Consider the following 27,421-nt stretch of genomic DNA (forward strand, 5'->3'; position numbering starts at 1 on the left):
CCGCGAACCACGTTCGACGTATTGCCTCTCTGTCGCACTTGTAAATTCGTACGTAAGTGTGACAGGGAGGCAACACGTCGAACGTGGTTCCCGGTAGGCCCTCAGCTCACAGCCGCCTATGATTTGCGTTTCGTTTGTTTCCTGTGAATTCAGTTTTACTTTTATCATGATGAGATTGTTGAGTGAAGAAATAGAATAATTAGGTCTATAAATAAACATGCCAATTAATAATCACTATATTTTTGAATTACAGGCAGGCCCTAACGCAAAAACGACAATCGAAATTGCTTTATCTGCCTCTATTATATTAATATATTAGCTCGATAGTGTGCGGAAGCGATATAGAGGCATATATGCCTCTCTATCGCTCTTGCATATTCGAGCTGTAGAATAGAGGTTAACGAAAAAACGCGATAAACAGGGTTTTTATTTCGACGTTGTTTACGAAGAACGGTAACAAAATGTAAAAGTAACAATAACAAGTTCAAATCATTACGTAAAGTACATGTTTATTACACTTAAGTAAATTATACTTACTATTTAATGACTACACTAATGTAAATGATTACATTTTGTATACACCAGCAGCACATTATGGACCGTATTATATTTCAATAATTTAAATAATATTTTGGTCAGTATTAATCCTTTACTGTTTTTAAGCATGCTTCGTAAATGCTCACATGCTCAGTCAGAGGACCTACCGCGAACCACGTTCGACGTGTTGCCGCCCTGTCACACTTACCTACGAATTTACAAGTGCGACAGAGAAGCAACACGCCGAACTACGTTCTAATGACTTACATTTCTCGCGCCATTCGGCCATTTTGACAAGTAAGTCAGGATCAAAAAGGCGTAAGATCTATGAAAGCTTGCAGCGCTTACGCTTGTTATCTTTCGTGTTTAATTTTTAACGTATTTTCGTGGTGACGCGAGGCGATATTGAAGTACGGCGCGTGTCTGTCTCACTCCCTCTTTGGGTATTTCTAATTCATTGTTTCATTTTGAAAGAATTTTTGAGGTACACCTCAAACACGTTCATGTCACAAAGAGGCAGTAAGTGGTACAAACTCAACGCATTTCTCGGTGGACCTTTTATCGTTGCAATAAGGTTTGTAGTTCGGCAGTTGACAGTGTGGGCCATTACTCGTTTCTTCATTTGAGACATTTTGAGTTTTGAATGTCGGCGAGGATGCGAGGACCTAGCGCCTCGTGCCACTCTTTTGCAAGTTGTGAAGAGTGTATGAGTATTTGAAGTTCGCGAGTGAATTTGAAAGGATAAGAGTTTTTTGAAATTTGAAGTGTGTGAATGATTTGTGTGGCAAGAGGTGTTTGTGATGCGCGCGAGTAAATGAGTAAAATGAATAGAGGAGTGAAGTAAGACATTTTTGCGGTATGAAGTACTGCGACAAATTAACAAAATGAGTGGTACAAATGAGGTGCCTCGCGAGTGAGCGACTCAACACTAGCCCGTTGTCAAAGAATTCCATGTTCAAAACACGCTTGTCCGCAATGTTATGTTATTTGTATTTCTTACTAAACAAGCTTATATGGCTGGGACATGAATACTTGAATAGTAATTTACTTGTTGAAATTGAAATTGTAGTTTTTTATAATGTACTAATGTACTATCAAGAATTTTACTCAGGACTGTTCATAGGCGTTGGGATTGGTAATAATGAAATGATTATTAACAATTACAGGTAATCGTGTGTCCTCGGATGTAATTAAAATCGCTAGCCGAGAGCCGGCAAGAACATTACAGTCAAGTGGACCAGTATAAATGCTTAGTTGTTACACAGTCTCTAGTTTCTGGTTCGTTTGATCGTTCAACTCGGTAAGCTACATAAATATAGCTTATCTTGCATCTACAAAGAGTAAACACATTACAAACAGCTCGTACATAAAGAGGAAACAATACAAGGAGTCTATTAACGGCATTGAAGCATCGCGGACATTAGATGGGACGATGGGACTGAATAGATTACGCAATCACAGCGACACTGCGACATGCATACAATTACCGCTTAACCAAACATTATGTAAGTGCATGTACCATTTTAACGAGTGTCGTCAAGGATATACACATTAATTACACATTGTTTGCGCAAATTCATAATTGAATAATATTAGCGTCTACGACATTTATTTTGACGATATTTCCATATTAAGATAGGTGTTAAGTTGTTAACGATCCCATGTTCGCGCTATGTTGACGATCCCCTGTCTGATTTTAGTGGACAAATACATACCTAATGAGATAATGAACCAAAGTCAGAAAATGACTAAGATAAATAGAACAATATCTCAGTAGATATTCATCCAATTAATGAGACAATGGCTAAAAGCGTCCATCGGTAGATTTTTTATGGTTCCGTACCTCAAAAGGAAAAAACCGAACCCTTATAGGCTCACGCGTGCTTCTATCTGTCCGTCTGTCACAGCCCATTTTCTCCAAAAGTACTGGACCAATTAACCTTTCGTATGTCTAAGCAGTGATCAGTGCGCACGAATTAAAATCCTTTGTTTAATACAATAGGTTTCAATTCGTTCGCACTGATCAGTGCTTAGACATACGAAGGGTTAAGTTAAAATTTGGTACACATGTACCACACCACCACATGTAAATTCGTGACCCAAAGATGGACTCCTTACGTAAACAAATGAATATTAAACATGGAGGCCACTTTCGGGGAGTAAATGAGAAAATTAAAAAATAATGTTTTTTAAACTATATCGTGTCACATCATGTCAAATGAATACAAAATAGTTCTTTACCTATAGATGACAGGAAAACCTATTAGAAACATGCAGTCAAGCGTGAGTCGGACTAATTACTTAGTTTTTGTTTTTTTTTTTTTTTATTATTATGAATGGGCTTACTCATGGCCACAGACTAGCCGAGGCGTAGACGTGGCCTACGATGCCTAGATCCGACCCCTAGGGGTTTTTTAAAGGCAATTCACTCGCGCATCGCATATAAAAATACATTGTTAAAAATTGGGTAATGTACGGAACCCTTGGAACGTGAGTTCGCACTTGGCCGGTTTTTTGTTTTGACTACGGCTCTTTGTCTCGTCTAAGCATAGTTTACTCGTTAAACATGTTTATTTGACTCTTCATCATCGTGAATAATTTAAGACAAAGAATTAATATTTGTTTTATCTGTTTACCTCTACTTGAAAATCACTGAGATATCAGTAGTCTGTTAAGTGCTACCTTTACGGATCAATAGCAATCAAAACCGGTCAGTTTATAGGAAAAAAACACTACATAGTGGTTCGTTTTCATTGCATATCAGTGTGTATTGCTATTGAAATATATCAAGAATGGCCAAGGTGTGCACAAATATCAGAAACGAATCCTCAACTATAAAGTTAAAGTGCATGTTCAGATATTTTTGAGCACCTTGGCCGCTCTGACATTATCCGATGGCGGACGCACAATTGTACACTTGCACAGTCAGCGTCATATAGTAAGGTAGCATCCAAAGTATTCAAATAGTTCTAGGTCTTGTATTTGAATACTTTGGATGCTACCTTCTATACGACGCTGACTGTACTTACATACACTGCCCGTACTCAAACTCAATGAGATGAGACAATCCGGAAAATGCCGAACGCCTACCTAAATTCCTAACCAGATTACCGTAATCTCGTTAAGCCCATCGGATAAGATCAGATCAAGGGTCCTAACGGTGCCGGCGAAACACATCAATCTGTATTGCATTCGCCATTGCGACTGCAGACTACCTCCAGAAGATCCCGTAGTAGGCGTTTACGAAAACTCGCGGATGACACAAGTTTTTTGTAAAATACGAAACCGCCGCTAAATAGCTTAGTTACAATTCTGTTTTAAGAGGCTATTAGTAAATAGAAGTATCAGTTCTAGTGAATACTGAACTGCATCTCGTTTCTTACTAATAATGAAAGAGATGATCCTGAATTTTTGGGTAAATACGGCGATGTAAATTTTCACCATTGGTCGTAAACGTGGACGTATTTGAAAATTTTGAAATGAGCAGATCCAACTATTTTTTTTTATTCTTATGGCTACTAATACTAAATACATACTACTACTATAAGTATACTAAATAAATACGCTAATTGTTTGTACTGTTGGTAGTTGCATCGCAGTACTCCAACCATTGTGTAATGATCTGGGCAAGTCCCTCTCCCTCCCTCTCCCTGCGTAATGATCGGACGCCAATTAACATAAGCCCAGTGTTGGAAGGAGCTCGAGTCTTCTGAGTCTAAATATCAATCACTCGACTCGCTTTCACGCGAGTTAGTGCTAAAACTTCTAAGAAGTCCCGAGTCGAGTCCTTTACTGAGTATTTTTAGGCGCAGGTGTAACTCAAGAACACCAAATAAAAACTCAAATTTTAAAGGTTTGTCTTTATAACAGTAAAGAAAACAGGCGGTAGGTATATAATATGATTTTTGTAGCCATGATTTTCCATGAATACAACGCGTTTAAAATTTTTTTGGTAAAGAAATTGAGAGTTCTTTGAAAAGGACTCATATTTCTACAAAAGACTCTAACAAGTGAAAATATAAAAAAATATAAATAAACTCGAGTTTCAACATAATTATCAGAGCAGACGACAGACGACTCAAATGAGACTCGAGTCTTAGGTAATAACCTACACTACACAAACCAGTAGCAGTAGCAGCCTATTTAAATGTTATCAGAAATGCATGCAGTAAAAGGTTTAACGAGAGCAATTGACCGTAATATAATACTAATGAAATAGTGAGCAGTGCTTAAAGGGGGGAGTAGATTATTTAATTAACAGGTAGTGCCTCTAGCTAGGGTCATCAGTCATCATGACCAAAACCTGCCATTTTCAGAACTGTTAAATTACAATAATGAGGTAAATTTTTGTAGTGTTTTGATCATAACCATCATAATTAATTAGAAATTTATTTCATGGTCGGTGCATATGTCCCAATAACACTTGTCTTTTACCTTACCCTTTGCTGTAGCAACACATCAGATCCGACTACGCAAATCCAGCTGATAAACTTAACTATCCACATCTTTCTAATTATGTTAACGAGAAGAAAGACGCTGTCTCGCATGACTAGTGACTTGACAGATTGCTTGTCACAGACAATCATGCTCTGTTTAATTTTATTAACATTGTACAACTTTTCCGATCAGGGATTTCCTTAGTCATTCGCAATGAAACCGTGCGAAAACGATTCGGACAGCAGCACTTCAGTTCCTCTGAGAAGATGGCAAGTGTAACTGTGCTGAAAAATCGGGAACTCTAAGAAACAACTACATAGTTACATGGTAAATACATACTAAATACCCCGTTTTTCATAGTAAGTAGTTATACCAATCAGGAATTTTCTCAGTGTACCTAAGTGTACAAATTGCTCCTAACCCTACTCTTATCGCAAAATGAGTATGACCGTGAGCCGTCTCCCGTCCCATGTCCGTTGAACCCTCTGACAATCGAGGGTAATAGACAGATCAAACTTAGTTTATTTGACCGTGAAACGATTGAAGGCCATTCGTTAGCCGCCCAAGCGTGACTGCGCCGCGCAAGCACCTACTTATCCGCAGTTATTCCTATCTATCAAGCGTAGAATTACTCACATGAACCAGTTACGCTGTCCCCGTCTTAGCTTGTTGCCAATTGGATCATGAATATGTCCAAGGTCCGCAACAATTCGCGACTGTCACCTAACCTCCCAAACCTTAGGATTTTTCCGGTTTTCTCAAGATATTTTTCTTCACCGAAGAGTGGATGCTGGTTAATACTTATACACAATACAACATAAATATCGAGATACTCGTTAGTATTCGATGTTGGGTCCGTCCGGGTTCAAAGCAGTCGTAACTTTGGAAGAAGCACGAGCGCAAAGTGCTCATGTGCAATATTAATTAGATATTTGTGCTAGCCAATTACGCAAAACTGTTTACTTAACAATACCAGCTGGTTTGAGCTGTACTTTAGAGCTTAAATTTGTGTAAAAATGACATATTTCATTTCATTCTAATTAATCTTGGGGTCATGTTACGCTGGTTAGAACCGGACTACTCGCTTGCACTCGGTCAATCTTAGAGAATAGAACTCAGCCGGTGCGGAATGCATTCGCATCAACATATAATGTGCTATCTATTAGTCCCGATATGTTCTCAATTTAGAATAGGAATGTAAAATGCTCTTATTAGAATCATTTCATAAAATTATCTAGATTTGGATAGAAACTCACGCAACTAAATATTACGTTTTAGAGACGAGGAAATAATAAAGAATGCTGACATTCGTATTTGAGATTGTTCTGCATTAGTATGAGGCCTAATTACTATCCCCATTATTCATAAACTTACTAAAGTCAATAATCGTTTGTCCCTTTCCGACGTATTGGTATCATGGAAAGGGACGACCGATTATTATCGACTTGTCAACTTTAGTAAACGTGTATGAATTAGGGGGTAATAATTAATAATTTAATTATAATTCAATTAACAGTGTTAATTTCAAAATAATTTAAAATTTCAAAAAAACACCACTCAATCTCGTCCTAAAATGACCTCTAGCCACAAATTAGAGAATACCTATAACTGAAAGTAGGTCCTTCGCATGAATATACAACATGTGAATTACAAAAGTGTGGTGAGTGAGGTGAGTCACACGTTGTTTACCGATACGGGCAGATAGCCCGGTAATGTATGCTCGGAACAGTGGTGTCAATGTGACCGTTTACAGAGTACGTACAAGATTAATCGTAACGCTTTTATAGTCAAATTAACGATCGGGAGTTGAATTTAATTCGTTGTAGGTCGTAGAGCAAAAAAATGGTAAAAGGAGAGAGAGAAAAATAACTAGTACTTATAGGTATTGTTCTAGATTTAGACCAAGTCTGCAACGATTTAGGTAGCATACGCAGTGCAAGTGTTATGCGTCATAATTCCATAGTAGTTTGACGTTTAAAATAACACTTGCACAAGCTGGGCTATCAAAATCGCTGCAGACTTGTCTAAGTCTAAATCTACCTAATTTTAGTGCGCTCTCTACGCGTTGATACAATAAGAGGCCTTGTTACGGTAGTTCTTCAAAGATCGTGCTTCGTGCAAATGGGAATATGGCCAGTCTATGTATAGTATGTTCCCTTTGTTGACGCTCCCGATACGGCTCCCTAGACATATCAATATATCATATTTATCTTGTTAATGTTGTTTTTTCATATTTCTGTCGTACACGTGTTAGGAATAAGAGGACAACCCAAATACAGGGAGTTTTTGTGTTGTTTTTTCCTGATGCTTACGGGGTAGCACCTCTTTCAATCATTGAATAATCAGAGGCATGAAATACGCTGAACATGCCTACGCAGCGAAATATAAAAGGCAAACAAAAAGTATAAGACAGTATTGCGTATGCGTATACGCAATTACGAAGCATGTTTTTAGCATTGCCAGATCTTTACGATCTCGATTTGTTTAAAATTGGGTGCTGCAAGTGCCGCATTTGATCCAGTATAAACATGGCCTAACTTTAACACGTTAACCTGGATATGAACGGAACGAACAATATTGACATTTAATTTAACGAAGCGTGTGTATAACATTATGAACAATAGTAACATAGCATAGGTACGTTGCCTGAAACGTCAACAAAATATTCTGCTAAGAATATTTATGCCTTGTTAACACGCTGCTTCAGATTGAATATTTGGTTAAAAAAAAATGTGGAATACTCTGTACAGTCACCTGCAGTAATAAATATAATATATTACACAACGATGTCCGCAAATATATCTGACACGATCTTATTTCTAGAGCCATAATAAGAGCGCGTCACACATTTTTGCGGCCTTCGAAGAGTAACATATTATTGCAGGTGACTGTACAAGGCCGTATATAAATATATTGTAAACCACGTATACGCTAAGGTGACAATTTGTGTAAGATAACATTTTGCGCGGTATTTCAAGGCTACTAATCGGACAAGTTAAACATGGTATTCATGGTAATGCACAAACAAGTGGAAGCCAGCGCATGATTAAAACATGAGCCCTAAATTATTAAACACATTGTAAATTCGCGAGACGAAACACGAATTCATGAAAAGATGAAATGCAATGAGCTCAGACATTTTACAAAGTAATAAACATATTTTTTTAAATGTAATATCAGATGAACTGGCAGCGGGCTAAGCGGTCAAGCAAAGAGTAGGTAAGTACTATTATTAACTTGACCTTAGATAACATCGCATATTAATCTTAATAGGCTATTATTTTTATACATTATGGACTACTAGACCGTCAAGTGAGATCATATTTTCGCAGCGAAATTGTCAAAGAAAAGAAACACTTCGGACGTCGCGTGGGAAGACCCCTACACCAATGACTTCGTAAAAACGATGACTTCGTTGAGGATCGCTGGATCACAACAAATCTGGATGGCATTTTTAACATTTCAATCTAAAACAATGTTTGAAAAAGTTGAGAGGACAACTGTCCAAGGCCGTCGTAGTCTTTTCTTCGTTAGATTTATTTTGAGTTTGAGGCAAATAAAATCTCTTACATGCCTAGATTATAGTAAAATCACACTTGCAGTATCACACATATCATCGTGTACAGACAACGTACCTGACAATCGTGCTGGTCGTGGTACGAGCTGACCAGCTGGCTGACGAACTCCCAGACCTCGCCGGGCGCGGTCCAGGCCGCCGCGTTCGCTGCGTGCCGCATCACACACACTCCCTGTATAGACAACGTACCTGACAATCGCGCTGGTCGGGGTACGAGCTGACCAGCTGGCTAACATACCCCCAGACCTCGCCGAGCGCGGTCCAGGCCGCACTGTTCGCTGCGTGCCGCATCATGCACACTTCGTGTACATAGTTACAGACAACGTACCTGACAATCGTGCTGGTCGTGGTACTAGCTGACCAGCTGGCTGACGTACTCCCAGACCTCACCCGGGTGCGATCCAGGCCACAGCGTTCTCTGCGTGCCGCATCACACACACTCCCTGTACAGACAACGTACCTGACAATCGTGCTGGTCGTGGTACGAGCTGACCAGCTGGCTGACGTACTCCCAGACCTCGCCGGGCGCGGTCCAGGCCGCCGCATTCGCTGCGTGCCGCATCATGCCAGCATCACACACCACAAGTCAACACTCTCACACTATGTTTGCAAGCACTAAGAACTCGAGGAAGTATGCACTGTCTTTACAATTGAGGGCGCACTATCAACGGAAGCATTCCGTTGTCTACCAGTTTACTTTCAGCTATAGTATATACCAACTTGCAGGTAATTGTATACTTCACAACACTTCACTCTTAACGTTTCTGTTTGGATTTGAGCACGTCCTATAAAGGTAAGCATACCGTTTGTCTATCTCTCGTAAAACATCACAATTCTACAACTTTCTTGGCGTTAGGTTTCTGTATACGTTCTCACTAGCGCGCCTGACGGGCCGACACTAGCATTGACGGGCTATTTATATTGTTTTATCCTCAATCACGCGCAACTGGGTCGCGAACTACATCACACATTGCAAGATGACTATCAGAGTTATCCTAACTTTCGGTTGCGAGGATTATGCTTTAGTATGCTTTAAGGAACATGTCATAAATATTACTGTTTAAATGAACATGAAGAGACTAAGCAAAACAACTAAGTGTTTCTTGGACAGAAAAGTCTACAAGATATAGGTACTGCACTTAATATTAAGCATATTAGGTATAATAAAATATTTCAATCAAGTAGTATTTAAAAAAGTAATAAAAACGACAAGAAAATGATGAACTATTGACTGGTACTCTACGGTACGATAAATTAAAATTATAATCTCATTTCATTTCAATGTGGCGCGTTTCTTATAACTCTTATAAGACTCGCACAATAATATTTTAAAATTTAATTAACACACTTAAAACTGAGTTGAAGTGCTAAACGCTTATCTAACAATAGCAATACGTACAAAGCAAAATGCAGTCATAATAATGAGTAATTGGCAGTAGAGCGATCTCGGGACGAATCCATCGGCTCCGCGGGCCGATAGCGCGACCTTGGCTAAACTCTGATAAGGGATATTCGGCAACGCTCCCGCTTATCAACGGTTGTTTTCTGTTTGTTTTGCATGAAATTAGTGTCGCGAGGCGCGATACAGACGTGATCACGAATTAATGAACTGATAACGCGCGCTCTACATATTTATTAACATAAGAGTTAGGCATAAAGTATTTAAGTATACATCATCATTATTTCTAATTTGGGACTGAGACATTTTACAACATTTTGATTTTGTGTACATTAACATCATTTTGGGTTGTGTTTGGAATAAACTTATTTAGTTTAAAGTAACAGTTGGTTTAAATTGTGATAAAAAAATTCAAAATTTAAACCAACTGTCAAATCCAAACTAAGTCATTGTGGTATACCAATTTTACCTAAACCTCATTCAACACAATTTCATACGAAACATCCAATGTTATGGCAGTCTAATCACAGCACTATGATCACTTCGATCCAAGATCCACAGTTCACGGGCACAGTCAATAAAGCGATTGGCGGGAATATCGCGCGTCGACGCGATCCGTGCGCCCGAGACGCGCGCGCGCTGAACGCGAGCTAGCTAATGACCGGCGCGGCGTATTCGCGATCCCCACCACAACGGGCTATCAAACCAGTTTACGTGAAAAATTTTAATACCGGGTGACGACCGCGCTTTCCACGCCGGGGAAGGAAAGCGGCCGGGGGCGCACCGGAAATGCAGCGGCCGACACGCGAGCCAAGCGCACCCACCGCCTTAATTAAATGCACACCTACCCCTTCGCTCGCACCTCCAAGGGCTGCGATGTTATTCAGAGAGCAGGCCGGTCAAACGACCCAAGGAACCAGTATCAGAGCGCCTTCCGGCAAAGGACTACTGCTACGTACCTCAGGATTGTAACATTCGTTCACCTGCGCTCAGTAAGCTATGGGGACTATGGGCAAGCTCGACTTTATTAGCAATACGATCCGACCACAAGCAAGCGATCACGTCAGGACATCAAGTATAACATGCACCCTAAGATTACGCGTAGTAGTTACACTCGAGCTCACAGTTATATTGGTGCGTTCAACCGAACGTAAGTACGTAGGGTGAGAATAGGGCTAGCTACCCCTCTAGCAGCCACGCAATGCACTGTCACAACACACGTTTAATTGCCAACGATAATGCACGCACCTATTAACTACTAGTTTAATAGGGAACGCGCGTTCCTCGCCTCCGATTATACATTTTGTCACAAATTTTGGTTATTGATGCACTTATTGCCAACTCTAAATACTTGTCTTTAGACACTTAATTTTTTAGGACTTTAGGACTTTACAGTTTAGACTACAAAATTATTGTGGCTACTTCATACCTATATGTTCATATTTCGACTTCACATAGAATGCCTACACAACAACAGAAAAACATCAGCCTAATGAGAAATAAGGGAAGTGAAGTGGGTCAAATTTAAACTTGCAAGGTTTGATTTCAGGCAAATAAACATCGGGACAGGTAGAACTAAAACCTTGTTAAAAATCGATTTAACGGACTTTTTCAACGACTGGTGACTGGTGATCCTTTTTGGGCCCCCGAGGCCGGTATGAGAATAGAAACATTAAACCTGCTCAACGAGTTCTAATAAAAAAGAGTAACGTTCAAAACGACCAATTAATTTAGAAGTGATACATTTTTATTTCAACGTGTTGGTTTTTTGCCCCATTAATCTGTAGTAGTTAATACAAATAATTACTAAATCAACATTTTATTAACACTGGCTTCCATAAATTCGATCCAAAGAGTAATCGTCAGGAAAACCGGAAACCTATTTGGAAGATGGATTCCACGCCCGGATTTCGATTCTGGGGAACCAAATTTATGATTTAAGATGTCTAATAAAAGTAATAAATCGTGGGTATCGAATTCCATAGTCACTCCGCCACATTTAAAAGCCTTAAACATTTGTTTGATGGGAGCTTTGTTCTGTTAGCGCTTTCTAACAAGTAACAACATTATGCAATTGGAGTCCGCAAACCGCAAAGTGAACGACCGCGACACCGCAACCATTTTATAATGGTGCGAACTGGGCTCTATTTTCTGCACCTCGCGATCAAATCAAACGCCTTATAAAGAGCACTGGTTAAAGAAAACTGGTTACATAGGTAGGTACATAAATGGGACGTTTTCACGCAAAACGCACCTTGACGATTGTCGATAAGAGCGATTTCAAATTGCTCTTAATTGTCTACGCCACTTATCCCGGTTCTGAGCTAGTCTCATCCAGAACTGCCCCACGAATGTCGTCTATCAGACGTGGCCTTCTTTTCATCCAAATGTGGCCTAAAATCCCTCAACATGCCACATGCTGGCCACATGTCCCGCTTAATTGATAATCGAATCTTTTGGTTGAATACGGCACATATATTATGTTATGCCTCATTTTATTTCACAACAGACAAATCTATCTTCGTTTCACAATTTAAATCCTTCATGTTGTTTGTGCTCTTGCGCTAGCCTACATTAGAAGTACATACATTTCGGAATTGAGAAATATACTTCATTATATTTCATTTGTTAGCGAATAAATATTTTTTCATTTTTCATTTTCATATTTATACTATTTCTATTAGTAATAGCAAAGAAAAGGCCTGAAAACGGCCAATCATAGCAAAACTAGCAATTCTTCAATGAAAGTTTTGTTTTTCTTTATGTAATGTACGTTCGAAAAAAAATGGCTAGTATGTCGAACTCTGAACTAAATATGTTGCATTTTCTTTGAATACGGAAAGCATTGCAACTGAAATTGCAAAACATCAGTTTAATAGGGCTACGTTCTTAGAAATCAATTACAAACATGAGTACGATAAACAAAACAGTTTTGCTATTTTTGGAAGGAATTGATATACCTACCATTGTATGAATAGCAGATGTTATATTCTAATAGCTAATCGAACAGTAGGCGAGTTAAACACTCAGACGAACCAGTATAACACTCCGTTTACATGGCAATGGCACTAATAGCAATTTAACACTCTTAACTGACCATTATTAGGAAATTGTCATCTTCGTAAACGTACATACAAAACTGATAAACGTCATGAGAGAACTAAAAACTCGAATAAGAGTATGTCACAGGTCAATCATAACATAAGGCAAGTATACTCGAATGATGCGATTCTCGCATTCGACTAGATTTTGTATATATGTCGGCGGCCGATCGTAAGATCAGGCATATCGTGAAACGTAAAAATTAGTGATGTACCGACTATTGATTTGGCCGACTAGCCGACTAGCCGACTAATCGGCGCTCGAATGGCCGATTAGTCGGCCGACTAGTCGGCTAGTCGGCCAGATCATTAGTTTCGTATAAGTTCAGGTGAAAAACAATAGTTTTGCTCCTTTGGCTGCGCTATTCATCATAATTTAGATTGGCTAACAGGCGTTCTCTACAGGTTCAAAGACCTATCACAAGAATCCTTGTTCAATTTCTGTTCTTAGTTCTTTTATTTTGCAATCCTGAGCAGACCGTCAGTACAATTTGTACTTTCCAAGGCTCTATTTCCCGTACGTAGCAGCCAGTTAAGAACCTATCCCCTGTGCTCAGCATCTTTACGAGCAACATGCCCTGACTAAAGACTCTAAATTTTGCAATAACATTAATAGTTCCTCATGGCTCCACCATTAAAAAAAAACAAAAATTGAATAATAAAAGAATAATAACTGTCGAACTTGCACATGAAATTACACGAGAATCAGTTGAGATCGACCTGTAGAGGAAAACACCAGCTCACCAACATACGATAACGATCAAACTGTCAATTATATGAACAAAACTTTTCGTATGCACCCTGAATAGGTATTTTTGTAAAATAAACATAAAACATATGGTAAATATTGACTGTTGATTTCCTTTTTTTCTGTTTTTTATTTCACTAATAAAGTGCCGACTAATCGGCCATTTTTGCCGACTAGTCGCCGACTAATCGCCGACTACAAATGTGGCCGGATAGTCGGCTTTCCCGACTAGTCGGCGACTAGTCGGTACATCCCTAGTAAAAATGTTTGACTCGTTCTCTGAGTCGACGGAGCCCCAAGTGGGTCTCCTATTTCTGGGCAGTTTGCCCTTCGGGCATCTGAAGCAGCCTAACGAACCTATCCTACCTATATATTGGTTTAATGTGACTATCTTCAAAACATTACACAGGAACATTACGATCTGCCCTGATCTTACGATCGGCTGCCGACATAATAATATACCTACATATTTCTAGACGGATGACGACGAGAGCATTCCATCATCAAAGGCGAGACGATTATCGACGGCTTTGCAAAATTGTACGTAGGTGTAAGTGTAGTTTACACCATACTTAATTGCAATTTATGAGTAAGTATGTAAAGTTTACACAAATCTTAGGGTCTCAGTTACACTGGCATGTCTCCAAGTTCGGTTCACCTAAATTCTGAAAGCTACAAGAATACATAGCCTGTCTGTTATGTATGTACAGTCAACGTTATAAATGTTTACATTTTTCGCCTTATAATAACAAAGAAATAAGGTAAAGTGTAAACATATTTTTGACGTCGACTGTACCAGCTATAAAATGCAGGTACACTTCTCGAAACCTAGACAGCGTCAGTAGTGACCTCATACTTAGTTAATGCTTAGACAAAAGTTAAATATAGAAAACGAGGCCACGTGTTCACGTGTTCACCCAACTTCAGTCTAATGGACACGAACAATTCGTACTCATAAATAGTCGTTTCATAGAACTTTACAGAAATTAGTTCAGTTAGGTTAGGTCTTTTAATCCATAAACAATTTCGTGGAATAGGTACGCATAGTTTCTACGGATCTCAAGATCACAATTTGTGTTTTGTTAAAAAAAACACCTCGACTTCCTAATTTTTAGGGTTCCGTACCCAAAGGGTAAAACGGGACCCTATTACTAAGACTTCGCTGTCCGTCCGTCCGTCCGTCCGTCCGTCCGTCCGTCTGTCACCAGGCTGTATCTCACGAACCGTGATAGCTAGACAGTTGAAATTTTCACAGATGATGTATTTCTGTTGCCGCTATAGCAACAAATACTAAAAACAGAATAAAATAAAGATTTAAATGGGGCTCCTATACAACAAACGTGATTTTTGACCAAAGTTAAGCAACGTCGGGAGGGGTCAGTACTTGGATGGGTGACCGTTTTTTTTGCTTTTTTTTTGTTTTTTTTTTGCATTATGGTACGGAACCCTTCGTGCGCGAGTCCGACTCGCACTTGCCCGGTTTTTGAGACATTATTAGCCTAGCAGCAAGCGCACGATAACTAATGGAAGTAGAGAGCTGCAAAGTTTGGCCCGCGAACCCATGCCGCGAATAATCGATTTTCTCAAAGAAAATATGCTAAGCCACCCCACATGCATATACAATCTATTCAATGAATTTAACAGGTACATCATTATTTCTAATACAATAGGTATAATAAATGCGTGACCAATCAATCGATTTATACTAACATATTTCATATTGCTTGAAAGTAAAGACTGTATCATTTGAACTGATTTTCAGTGATGCCAGTGTGTGGCGCCTATCTCAGTGGAATGCCAACGCTACCACGGTACTGGAATGGCATTCATTGGCTTCATGTAAACATCTCTATGCCAGCGATTGCCAGCCAGTAAAGCCACCAAGACTATCACAAACAACTGGCATCGTCTTAAACATCTTTTACGTCGATAATAATATTAATAATCGATTAGCGATTGATGAGTCTGAACGTACAGAGAAAAATAATACTCTTTTAGCTACAAAACAACACTGAGAAAATTAGGTTCAAATAGAAACCACTTCTTTCAATAGAGGTAAGCAAAAACTAGACCAAACTAGCAGGCCAAACAGACAATCAATCATCCTAAATGCAGACTAACTGTTACAATGAGGAAACAATACAACAAAGATGACACTTTCGTTGGAGTTCTATTAACGTCGGCTATGTCCTGGCTTCAAAATACTTAAGTAGCTAATAATTTTTTGAATCGTAAATATGTATTCAACCTCACGTGGCATTTTTCAAGTGTGCAAAGATTACAGCCTCATGCATGATATTTAACAGAACACCCCAACCTAAAATTTTATTAAACTAAACTATTTTTTTTTAAGACCAACAAAGAATCAATCTCGTTCGTGATACATTTTAATGTCACAACTCATGTTAGTAGGTACACACATGACATGACTCTATTTGTAGAGCTAAGAGCGTATCAGATTATTTGGGCCCCATGTCCTGTCCACATGTTACTAGTATATGTATTACATTACAGGTGACTATAATACAGGATAGGTACAGATTCACTTTCAATTTTTTAACTGTACACTTGATCAGTCACTTTCTGTGACTCACCCTTATCGCTCTTACGCAATCGAGCCACAACAATTAAGGGTGATTTGATGACTATGATATGTCTCAATTCATGTAAGTCAGATTAAAATATCGTCGCAAAACAGATTAATCTCAATATTTTTATCATCTCAGCATTTAATCCTTGAAATAAGCCCGATTTTTTTCACACACCAGTGTTTAAAACGAAGATCATAATAGCGAGCTCATGAATAAGCAAATACGGCTGTTGAACTGACAAAGGAGTGCATCTGCGTCACTTTTGATACAATTAATAAATTATTGCTGACACAAAGAGACCTCATAACATGGAGACGGCGCGGTAAACACGCATAAAAGAGCTTTTGTGAATACAAGAAACTGGATTAGATGGACAAAGAATTGGGGTACCATTTAAAGTATTTACTTATTTAGTACCCACCGGACCAGTGTAGTTAATGTTAAAAGGGTTTGTTGCTATTTAAATGTGTTTCAATAATGGCTGGAGATGGGGATCTATATGGAATATTAAAGTCGATATTAGAGTTCATAGAAAGCAGAGCTGTTACAAGTGTTGTCAATTAAGGAGACTGCCGACTTTTATTTCAATAGTAAGGGAGCGTGTACAGCGAACAGTCAACGGCAAGATAGTGTTTTTTTTTTAAGTGAAAACTTCTTTAGCGGCGCTGAGCACTTTTTGAGGTGGGGAAAAAATGATAAACTCGATTCAGCGTAACGTAACGCTGAGGTCATGTGTCACGAACAATGTTATTCACCAAAGAACTTTAATCATAACGTATCGTAATCAGGTCAATTATTTAAAACTGGACTATTATATTAAGCAATAAAGCTCAATGTTCTAATCTTGTACGGGTTGAAATACGAGGATCTCACAGTTACATTCTAACTATATCACTCATAATTCAATAAAGCTACATGTTGATGAAATCGCTAATAAAAGTGAACTCTAGTACTGGTGAATAAAACTCAAAATATCATGACCAAATATATTTAGGTGCGAGGTCTGCAAGGTAACTTTACAATTTCTATTCGAATTTTAAACAATTAACGCTACAAATCTAAATTTCGAATTTTAAACAAGCTCACTGACCAGCAATTTCGGCACTAAAGTTTTTCAATAGAAAGGAGGATGGGTCAATTATACATAGAGCTGCAGACATTTTGGACTAGTCATTGAGTTTTCACTTCTGTCGGCACTCCCGGAGTGCGACCCGTTGTTTTTTTTTAACCATTTGACTCGCAGTCTGCAGCGTACTATCTATAGTGTGTAGGTACACCCTAATATTAGAGGTCGCTAACTGATGGCTAATCGTGAAACGTAACCTGTAATTCTATGTGAAAGTGCCTATATAAAGGAACCCTCCAAACTCGAAAAGGCTGCATTGTAAGCAAATTATTATGGTCGCTTCTGGTGCCATCGTTAGATCACTAACTGCACTAAGTACACTTAAAATATTAATTTAAAAGTTATTAGCGATGATCGTACATTTTCCAGAATTTTTGGAGCAGCAGACTGTATTAACGGAATTGGTATAAATAATTTCAACCCTAATGATTAATTACGTTAATATTGACCTTATTTTACCATTTCCCTTGAAATTCTCTATACCAATTCCGTTAACACCACTCTGCTGCACCAAAAATGCTGGAAAATGTACGATCATTGGTTATTAGTTATTAGTAAAACGATAATATGGAGTGCGGACTCCAGATGAAATAACATTGGACAAATAAATTGGCTTTTTGATTTGTTATCCGTGAATGTCAAGGGAATACTTATAAACTTAAAAACATTCTAGACGATGTGCATTACACAACAACAAAGTTTTTCCTTTGTAGGGCATCAATCTTACAACACGTCGCGGGGGAAAACTTAGAAAGGTTTAATTAACCCCCAAGAAATATTACGAAACAATTTATACAAAAAAATAAGAATTTGAATATAGTGAACAAATCAAGAGTGAACAGGCACCTTCTGGGCGAGCTCGCTCCATCGTAGGCCACGTCTACGCCTCGGCTAGTCTGTGGCCATGAGTAAGCCCATTCATAATAATAATAATAGAGTAATAAAAAATTGCTAACAAAAAACTTTTTTCCATTTGCGTTGATGTTAATAGAGTGGACAAAGGCGTGTGTAACTAACAGGTGCAAATTATAGTATAGGCGTTAATTTGACAGAAAAAATATTAGTATGATGACATTGATGACCCTATACAACCCCAAAGCTAACGTTGCCAAAAGTTAACGTTTAACAATCATGTTACAATTGTTACATAGATATGTTTAAAACACATTTCAATATCAACTAAAGGGTAAAGTCAGAGTTAAGTATACATTAAAGTTAGGGTTGCCAGATGGTCGGGATTTGGCGGGATTCTCCCGATTTTTAGCATATGTTCCCGATTCCCGACAAAGTAAAACTTGTCCCGAAAAACAGCTTCACGTTATAAAACAATAATTTCAAGTTCCGAACTGTCGCCGAGCGAGCGAGCTGACGTAGTAGTAGTACAATAATGTAAGATATCGTTGTTTTTAATATAATCACTTCAATTTGAATGTATTTTTTTCCCGAATTAAGTCCCAAAATCCCGAAAAATTTATATTGTTTCCCGATAATAGCGCCTTTCGATCTGGCAACCCTAATTAAAGTACGAGCAAGTACTCATGAAGTCATTAGAGTGCTATGTTATATTGGCACACCTCAGTAAAAGATACAGCTTAAAGAAAAACAATGGATTAAAGATAGAGGCAGACAACAGGCGGTCCTATCGCTAAAGAGCGATCTCTTCCAGACAACCTTGGGGTACCGGAAACAAGCATTTAATCAAAAAAGAATAGGTGTTATACCCAAACGTTATGAATCCTATTTTCACAGAACACACAAAAGTAAATAAACATATATATATATACATATGTATATATATATATATATATATATATATATATATATATATATATATAAAATACACATATAAAAAAATACACACAGACATACCTACATAAACATACATACTATATATTATTCAATGTCTTTCTCTTTAATTCCAACACATTGTCTAAAACAAAGTTTACAATAACCACTAAAACGAACATTCAAAAATATGCACAATATTTTCCAGCTCTCAACTATTTTAATAAAAATAAATAAACAGTAAAGGCAGCTTGACTCCGAGGTGACGTCAAACGTAGGTCATTCTTACAAATAAGCTGATTTGACTTGCAGATTCAAACCCATGACACGAATTAATCTGTCGCACCACACTACTAATGTTAGAGGGGTAGTTATCAAAAAAATTATAATTTTGTTTTTGTATTGATTGTGGACCTAGTTGCCATCTAAATAAATATTACATGTCAGTGCGTCTCACTCTCATCAAAGCAAAATGTGTGACGTAATACACATTGAACAAAGAAATTGGATAGCTTGAATACCACCCTAAGCAAGGGTGACTAATGATTGCTTATCATACCTTTCTGCCAGTAGAGCCTTACTGAAAGCCAACAAAACTTTACCTTGGCTCCTAACAAATTTGCCTAGAGCACCAGAAAATAGCTCTAAACTTTACTTTTCTGATTGCCAAAGACGTAACTGACGCACGCAGCTTCAGCCCAATATCAACCTTTGTGCATAGCAAGAAGGTTCATTATCATGCACCGCAAACGATAAGTGTGGAGTTCAAAGGGTATAAATATAAAGTCATGCAAAACTTACCTTAGTGCGCGGCCGGCCCCTTCCCTTCTTCACTGCCGCTTCCTCCACCGGTTCATCACTTTTAGTCTTTTTCACAGCATTACTAGTCTTTGCCGCACTCTGCTTCTCCTTTGAAGCCTTGATGTCCTTAATCGCCTCACTCAGTTTCATATCATCATCACTATCACTCTTGACAGACTTGGTCCTGGCTTTCTGTCCGCATTTAGGCAATGTTTTTGACACAACTTTTAGAGGCAAATCATCGTCACTCGAGGAATCAGATGAACATTTGCTGCAAGACTCCGAACTTGAACTGCTGTCGGACAGTTTTGATGATTTCTTCTTCACTTTAGATTTTTGAGTGTCTGTAGCCTCAGAAGGTTTCGTCTTGACAGAAGGCTTGGCGCTTCGTCTAGGTGAAACCTTCCGAGCAGGAATAGCAGCTATTTTGAGCCTCAGGCCTGTGTCACAAGATGTAACGGAGAAGTGGGGTTTAGAAGCAGAAGTCTGCTTAGCACCTGAGCATTCAAATTCACTTCCTGATGATTCACTGGAACTGCTGTTCTATAATCAAAAAGACAAGAAGCAATTATTCACTAGCAGGACTGAATAAGTAGGTATTCATTAACAATCTATAAACCCTTATCAATGTACATATAATAAAAGATTGAATCATTTATTATACATATAACACCCGGGAAGCATCAAAATATAAACAGTGTGTCAAAAATTGCACTATAAATGCAATAATTAAGAAGTTATTTTATGGTATGTGCTTATTTTCACACATTTATTAAAACGCAGTAAACATACCTCTGAATCCGTATTTGAATCCGACTCGCCACTTGAATCATGGGTCTTTGGTACTTCAGTACCCATTTCTGTAAATAAAACAAACAACTTTAGTAGGTATCAATTGCAATCTCAATCTATCTTCCACTAATGAGTGTCAGACACATTCTATACCTAAAAGTATAATAATCATTAAAACTTCCCCAAACATACTTTATCTTATACCTTTAAACAAGCAATTCTTGTATATTTATTTATATGTATATTTATATATTTCTGGGATCTTGGAAATGACTAAAAATTTCGATAACATTTGTTGGGGGCGAAAAATCGATAGTTCGCTAGTTCTTACCACTGGGAAAACGCGCATTTTTGAGTTTTTATCTGTTTTCCAAGCAAAAATCAGTCTCCCAGATATTACCACTTTAAATATAGTTTGACAAGTCTTGAAATCAGTGGAATATAGGCAGAGAGAAATGTACTGTCTGTTTACTTATGGTAGTATTCAACTGCGAAGGGATGAGCAGTTTTTTTGACTGTTGCTGACAACTGTGGGACTATGCTGAACTCTCAATTAATCTTCCACTAATTATTGTCAGACCAGTCTTGTTTGCCAGACTATACACAGAAACTATGTTTCTATGTGACAGAAAACATATGTGAATCCAGACAAAAATCATTGGTGCAATTTGGAATCGAGCTTCTTTTGGAGTTCAGCACTTTACAAGGTACCCTAATGGATTAAAACAGTCATGTGTCATAAGGTCATAACTAACAAGCGAAAAACATGACTGGGCGCTTGGCTTGACTAAAGTGGTCGTCAATAATAATAAGTGACGGTTAGTTAGCAACACATGAATCTTCCAATTCTAGTCGTAGCAATTTAGGCAGTATTGTTCTATACTTACGGGCACATAGATAATTGATATGCGATGTACTCACTTCAAGGCTGGTCAAGATGTTTCCAAGTCCAACTGCATAAATTCCCGCATTATATCACTGGATATACAAGAACGACATTGTCTCTGCAAAGTAATGTAAGGATATCACCAAAATATAAAGATGAAACGTTCATTTGGAAGAAATATCCTATTGTTCGACATGATTTTTGTTGGTATAAAATTAGTCGAGATGACAGATCCGACACTGAAGGACCAGTTTCCTATCACATCACGACGTAACATTATACCATACCTAAACTGTGGATTCAATGATATTACTTCAAACAGAACGAATATACACTTGATGATCGCTTTCTTTTTACGTTGCGATAATAATTAGGAGTAACGGTCTTTTAGGACATTGGCGCCAAATAAGTGCATACGTTTACATACATAACCGGAATAATATCGAAGAAAGCTGATTCAATCATAAGAAAACAATATGTACTAAATATAAAAGACGTAATTACATACTAACCATATATTAAACTTCTGTAACGCAAAGATAAACGCAGTTGGTTCACTTGAGAGCACAACACTTGGCCTCCATGTTTACAAATCATTCAAATAAAATAAAATATATAGGAAGATGCCTAGGTAGTGAGAGAAAGCTAGAGAATTTGATAGCTAACTCTTTTTTACACGTACGTTCTTGCCGCGAGAGAGAGAGATGGTCATATCAAATTCATCTACACATGAATTGCGCAAAATGGCGTCACTGATCAAATGCATGGATGCTATTTTGTTTGAATGCTAAGTTTCTTGGCATTAAATTTGTATGAAATGCTCAGAAACATGAAATAGGTGAACTTTGGGTGTAGGATTTACATTTCATCATATGATTTTCAAACATTTATGAGTACCTAATAGGCAAAAACAAGTAGGTGGAAAAATTAGGGATGTGCATGTGTGTGCGTGTGTCTATGTATACGATATGACATACACATGCTTGATGCATCGGCCCGTTTCACGAAGCTACAAGATATAATAATTCAAAATTTCAAACCATTCAATAAATTGTCATGGTTTATAACGTTAAGTTGTGATATTATATTAATTTTGCATTGAATTTTATGCAAACGTAAAGCTAGCCTTTCAAAAAGATAATAAAAACATAACATGTTACTACACAGTGGTTTTTCTTATAACTGAAACAGCGTGTAGTTTTTACGTCAACGTCACTGTCATGTCAAAATATTTCTAGGTTATGTCCTGATTATTTTATAGCAAAAATAGTAAGAGATAATATTACCTTAGCCTGAATAAAGTATAATCTGTAAAGATATACAGTTGGGGAAATAAATACAGACCATACTTCGCCACAATGGCCCTAAATAGGCTTTTCGCTGGGCTATCAATAACACCTACGGTTCTTGGGAGACGAACTATTTATACGGGAGTCGTTAACTTTGCAAGTAAACCGCGATTAGACAAGCCAAAGCCAGGATTCGGCATAGCTTATAGGCGTATAGTGCATTTTCCTGAAGAATACACCATCAAGCCTTTAGAAGTAACCAATCTTGCAGGCAGAGACCCAGTGACAGGTACTTTACGCATATTACGGTCAATTTCGTTAAATCTACCTCAGCATAGGCTTACTGCATGTGTAATTAAATATTTGAGATATTCTTAAGCCAGACAATGACAGTACATTTTAATTGAACTGTGTTCTTAACTGCAATGTTGATAAAACAATTACTTACTTGCAGGTCGCGTTGTAGCTAAAGGCATAGGAGGTGGCATTAAGCACAAATACCACTGGATAGCATGGATCAGGGACGGACCCAAGGAGGGCCCTCCCCAGGAGGAGAAGGTCATACAGGTACAGAATTTCCTAACAAATAAGTTGACCATATTATTACTATTTAGTAGTCTTTTATCTCTGACACTTGTATAATATAAGTATTGATATTATACAAACCAAATTTTGACCACATAGATAACTTTTTTACTCTCATATTTATAAGATAAGCTTAAAACTTTAGTGCCTTATTTATTTATTTATTGATGATTCAAAGTTCCAAGACAATACATTCACCTTTTTTGGGTCTGTAGACTGTTTCTGTGCCAAATTTAATTAAAATTTGATTGTCAGTTTGTGATGTGATTTGAGTAACCGTACCACACAAAACTTAATGACAACTTAATGACATGTGACCATAGTAAAATGGATCCATAAACATTGAAATCAAATAACAATTAAAACTTAACTATCCATATACATAGTTTCTTTAAGTTTTATATATTGTGACCTTTTTTGCCACTTTTGTGTTATTTCTACTTAGAATCACAAGCCCTTTTCATCCTAATGGGATAAAAATAAGGTCCCAGAGTTTTTTCCCTATTGTGTTACCATTTTCCCATATACTTTGTATGGCGGCAACAAAAAGGAAAATTTGAAAAATGTGTGGAAATATTAGGACACTTTTTCTCCTATAAGGATGAAAAGGGCTGCACAACAACGGGTTGCACTCCGGGAGTGCCGACAGAAGTGAAAACTCAATGACTAGTCCAAAATGTCTGCAGCACTATGTATAATTTTGCTGACCCATTCTCCTTTCTATTGAAAAGCTTTAGTTCCGAAATTGCTGGCCAGTGAGCTTAAATTTGTAGCATTAATTGTTTAAAATTGAAATAGAAATTGTAAAGTTACCATGCAGACCTCGCATCTAAATATATTTGGTCATGATATTTTGAGTTTTATTCCCTAGTACTTGAGTTCACTTAGCGATTTCATCAAGGTGTAGCTTTATTGAATTATATTGGAGTGATATAAAGTTAGAATGTAACTGTGAGCTCCTCGTATTTCAGCCAAGATTAGAACATTGATCTTTATTGCTTAAAATAAAAGTCCAGTTTTAAATAATTGGCCTTATTATGATACGTTATGACTAAAGTTCTTTGGTGAATAACATTGTCCGTCACCCATGACGTCAGCGCGTTAGGGGCTGTCCATAAATTACGTCATCGTTTTTTGACGATTTTTGACCCCCCTAAAATCATTCAAAAATCATGCTTCGAATGACCCCGTTTCCTCCTACGTCATGCTACCGTAATTTGAAATGACGTAATTTATGGACAGCCCCTTACGCGTTACGCTGTCTCGAGTTTATAATTTTTTCCCCACCTCAAAAAGTGCTCAGCGCCGCTAAAGAAGTTTTCACTTCAAAAATAAAAGAAACACGCATAGTTTATTTCTCTATAAACATACTTTCAGATTATGGAAGATGGTTGTCGGACTGCAAACATTGCTCTAGTGGCAGTTGGAGATAAACTCAAGTATATTCTTGCGACGGAGAACATGAAAGCCGGTGACATTATCAAAACATCCAGACACTTGCCTAGGATACCTGGTTAGTGGGCTTAGAATTTTTCTTACATACATAAGTATTTTTCTATTAGGCGGGTCCACACAGAGCGAGCATACGCGCGAGGAAATGCCCTCGCACATATGCTAGCTCTGTGTGGACCCGGCTAATGATGAAAAAATGTATGTCATCTGATCCACAGAATAAATAATAGTACTAGGTACAGAAGGTTCACTCTCTATTACGCGTCTATTACGAGATATTATAAACGCAAGTGCGAGCAAGCGTCCGATCCATAGCCAAAACTGGTGTAGCCGCATGTACGACGAAATCGCGGAGTGGGCCACGCTTGTCTGTACCCACATTTACCCTTAAAATTTTAGTAGGTAGTTATTAATAAAAGTTTTTTTTTCTAGTTAGAGCTAATGAAGGTGATGCTTACGTCCTAGGAGCGCTCCCTACCGGAACTATTGTACACTGCATTGAAAAAGTGCCTGGTAAGTCCATTTTTCTTACTAGATATTTGTCAAGTATTAAAGTTACCTTAACCATGTAAGATATTTTTACGTTATTCTAACATTACACGCTCAAATGTGTACACAAGTTATTCATACATACAAAAGCAAGCCTAAGTATAACTGCCTGTTGATACCTGGTTCTATTTTTCCGTTAAAATTTCTTTGTAGTTTTACATGTTTGTAAAATATATGATTTTTGGTGCAATTAAGAATATTTACTTACCAAGTAGGTACAATGAAAATAAAATATACTTACTTGAGGTGTTTTCATATCAGATCAGGCCGATGCCACAGAATAAATAATAGTACTATTAGGTACAGAAGACTCACTCTCTAACAAAACGCGTCTGATACGATCAGGACAGATATGGCCGCTAGGTGGCGACAGCGCCACGCGCGGCTTATGGCTAGCCACCAAAATTGGTGTGGAACGGATGTACTTTTAGCTACCTGTAGTAAAGCGACGCAATCGCGGAGTGAGCCACGTTTGCGCGCCTTCACGCGATGCCTTCACTGCACGCGAATACTTGGCGAGATCCATGTTATATTATAACTACCAAAGAGTTATACTTAAAAAAATTGTAGTCTAAAAAAAAAGATGAATAATGGTGTTGCAACTCTTAACAACTTATACAGGTATGGGTGGTCTGTACATCCACGCGGCGGGCACCTTCGGCACCATATTGAGGAAGCAGGACGACCGGATCATCGTGCAGATGCCGTCTAAGAGGCTATTCAGCTTTGATCAACACTGCATGGCTGTTGTTGGTTAGTCACACTGTTAATATACAACATTGGACCTTATGCCTTTTGTAATAAGGTCTGCCGATGTACAGTTAGGAGTGTTGCTTTTTTTTCAAGTTCAAATCAATATTGGCACTCGATCGACAAAAGGTCGTATATTTTGGATTAAGGGTTATTTCCGTACAAATCTGTATGTATATGTGGTCCACAGGGCATATTTGTGACGTCCCACGGGTGAAGGTACCTTATAGCGGTTGGCGCTTACGCTATTATTAACGCCGCTCCAATATTATTGCGGCGCTATGCGACGTAAGCGCCAGCCGTCGTAAGGTACCTTTTTCCGTGGAACGTCACATTTAATTTACCTTTACAACGGACATGCCTGCTATCTTCCTGCTAATATGGACAGGAAAATATCATACCTATACCTTGTACTATTTTTACAAAGTGACGATATTCCTTTTTTCAGGTCGATTATCAAACATAGAGCACGGTAGCACGCCCATCGGGTCCCCGCAGCGTAACCGCTGGCTGGGCAACCGGCCGCGCTCGGGGCTCTGGCACCGCAAGGACGGCCGCCACGGCCGCAAGATACACCCGCCCAAGCCTGTCAAGGAGGTCGGCAAGGCGGAGGCGGTCCGCCCGACGGCTCTTAGGCTTTCGATGCACCCTTAGACTATGAATATAGAGTAGCGAGATTAAAAAATTAATAAATCTTAAATTTCAATGTATATAAGTTATTTCCTAAAAACCTTGAAAATAATATTTAAAAATTCGAATTTAGAGGCTTCAATTAGTCAGTAAGTCTAAAATATCGATTTCGAATTTCAACAGTTACAAATGTGCAGTCAAAGTACACAATATTGATAAAGACAAAGTGCTGAAAATATGTTAGCACGGCTGTAATGTGTGTACATATTATAGGCTTCGTCCAAGCGTCCCAATGACAATTAAGCCAAGGAGCTTCGCAGCGGAACCGCTGGCTCGGCAACCGGCCGCGCTCGGGGCTCTGGCACCGCAAGGACGGCCGCCACGGC

At 38.3% G+C, this 27,421-nt stretch overlaps 2 protein-coding genes across 2 annotated transcripts in view; one reads left to right on the plus strand and one right to left on the minus strand.

The window, feature by feature from the left end:
• The window catches only part of LOC134669384 (histone-lysine N-methyltransferase ash1), an 89,997-nt gene extending 67,610 nt beyond the window's left edge, over nt 1-22,387 (minus strand). Inside the window, exons 1-4 of the mRNA XM_063526904.1 lie at nt 22,293-22,387; nt 21,816-21,898; nt 20,895-20,962; nt 20,103-20,645 (exon numbers count right to left, since the gene is read on the minus strand). Of these exons, the coding sequence (XP_063382974.1) occupies nt 20,103-20,645; nt 20,895-20,960 (609 nt within the window). The 5' untranslated portion in view covers nt 20,961-20,962; nt 21,816-21,898; nt 22,293-22,387. The remainder of the gene's footprint in view (nt 1-20,102; nt 20,646-20,894; nt 20,963-21,815; nt 21,899-22,292) is intronic.
• A 629-nt stretch (nt 22,388-23,016) lies between these two features.
• On the plus strand, nt 23,017-27,086 carry LOC134669676 (large ribosomal subunit protein uL2m). Its single transcript, XM_063527348.1, has 6 exons — nt 23,017-23,358; nt 23,524-23,636; nt 25,032-25,167; nt 25,539-25,619; nt 26,277-26,408; nt 26,854-27,086. The coding sequence occupies exons 1-6, from the start codon at nt 23,139-23,141 to the stop codon at nt 27,057-27,059; spliced, it is 888 nt and encodes a 295-aa protein (XP_063383418.1). The 5' UTR covers nt 23,017-23,138; the 3' UTR covers nt 27,060-27,086.
• Nucleotides 27,087-27,421: the final 335 nt, after the last annotated feature.

This window comes from Cydia fagiglandana, chromosome 12, assembly GCF_963556715.1.
Source record: "Cydia fagiglandana chromosome 12, ilCydFagi1.1, whole genome shotgun sequence".
Taxonomy (NCBI): Eukaryota; Metazoa; Arthropoda; class Insecta; order Lepidoptera; family Tortricidae; genus Cydia; species Cydia fagiglandana.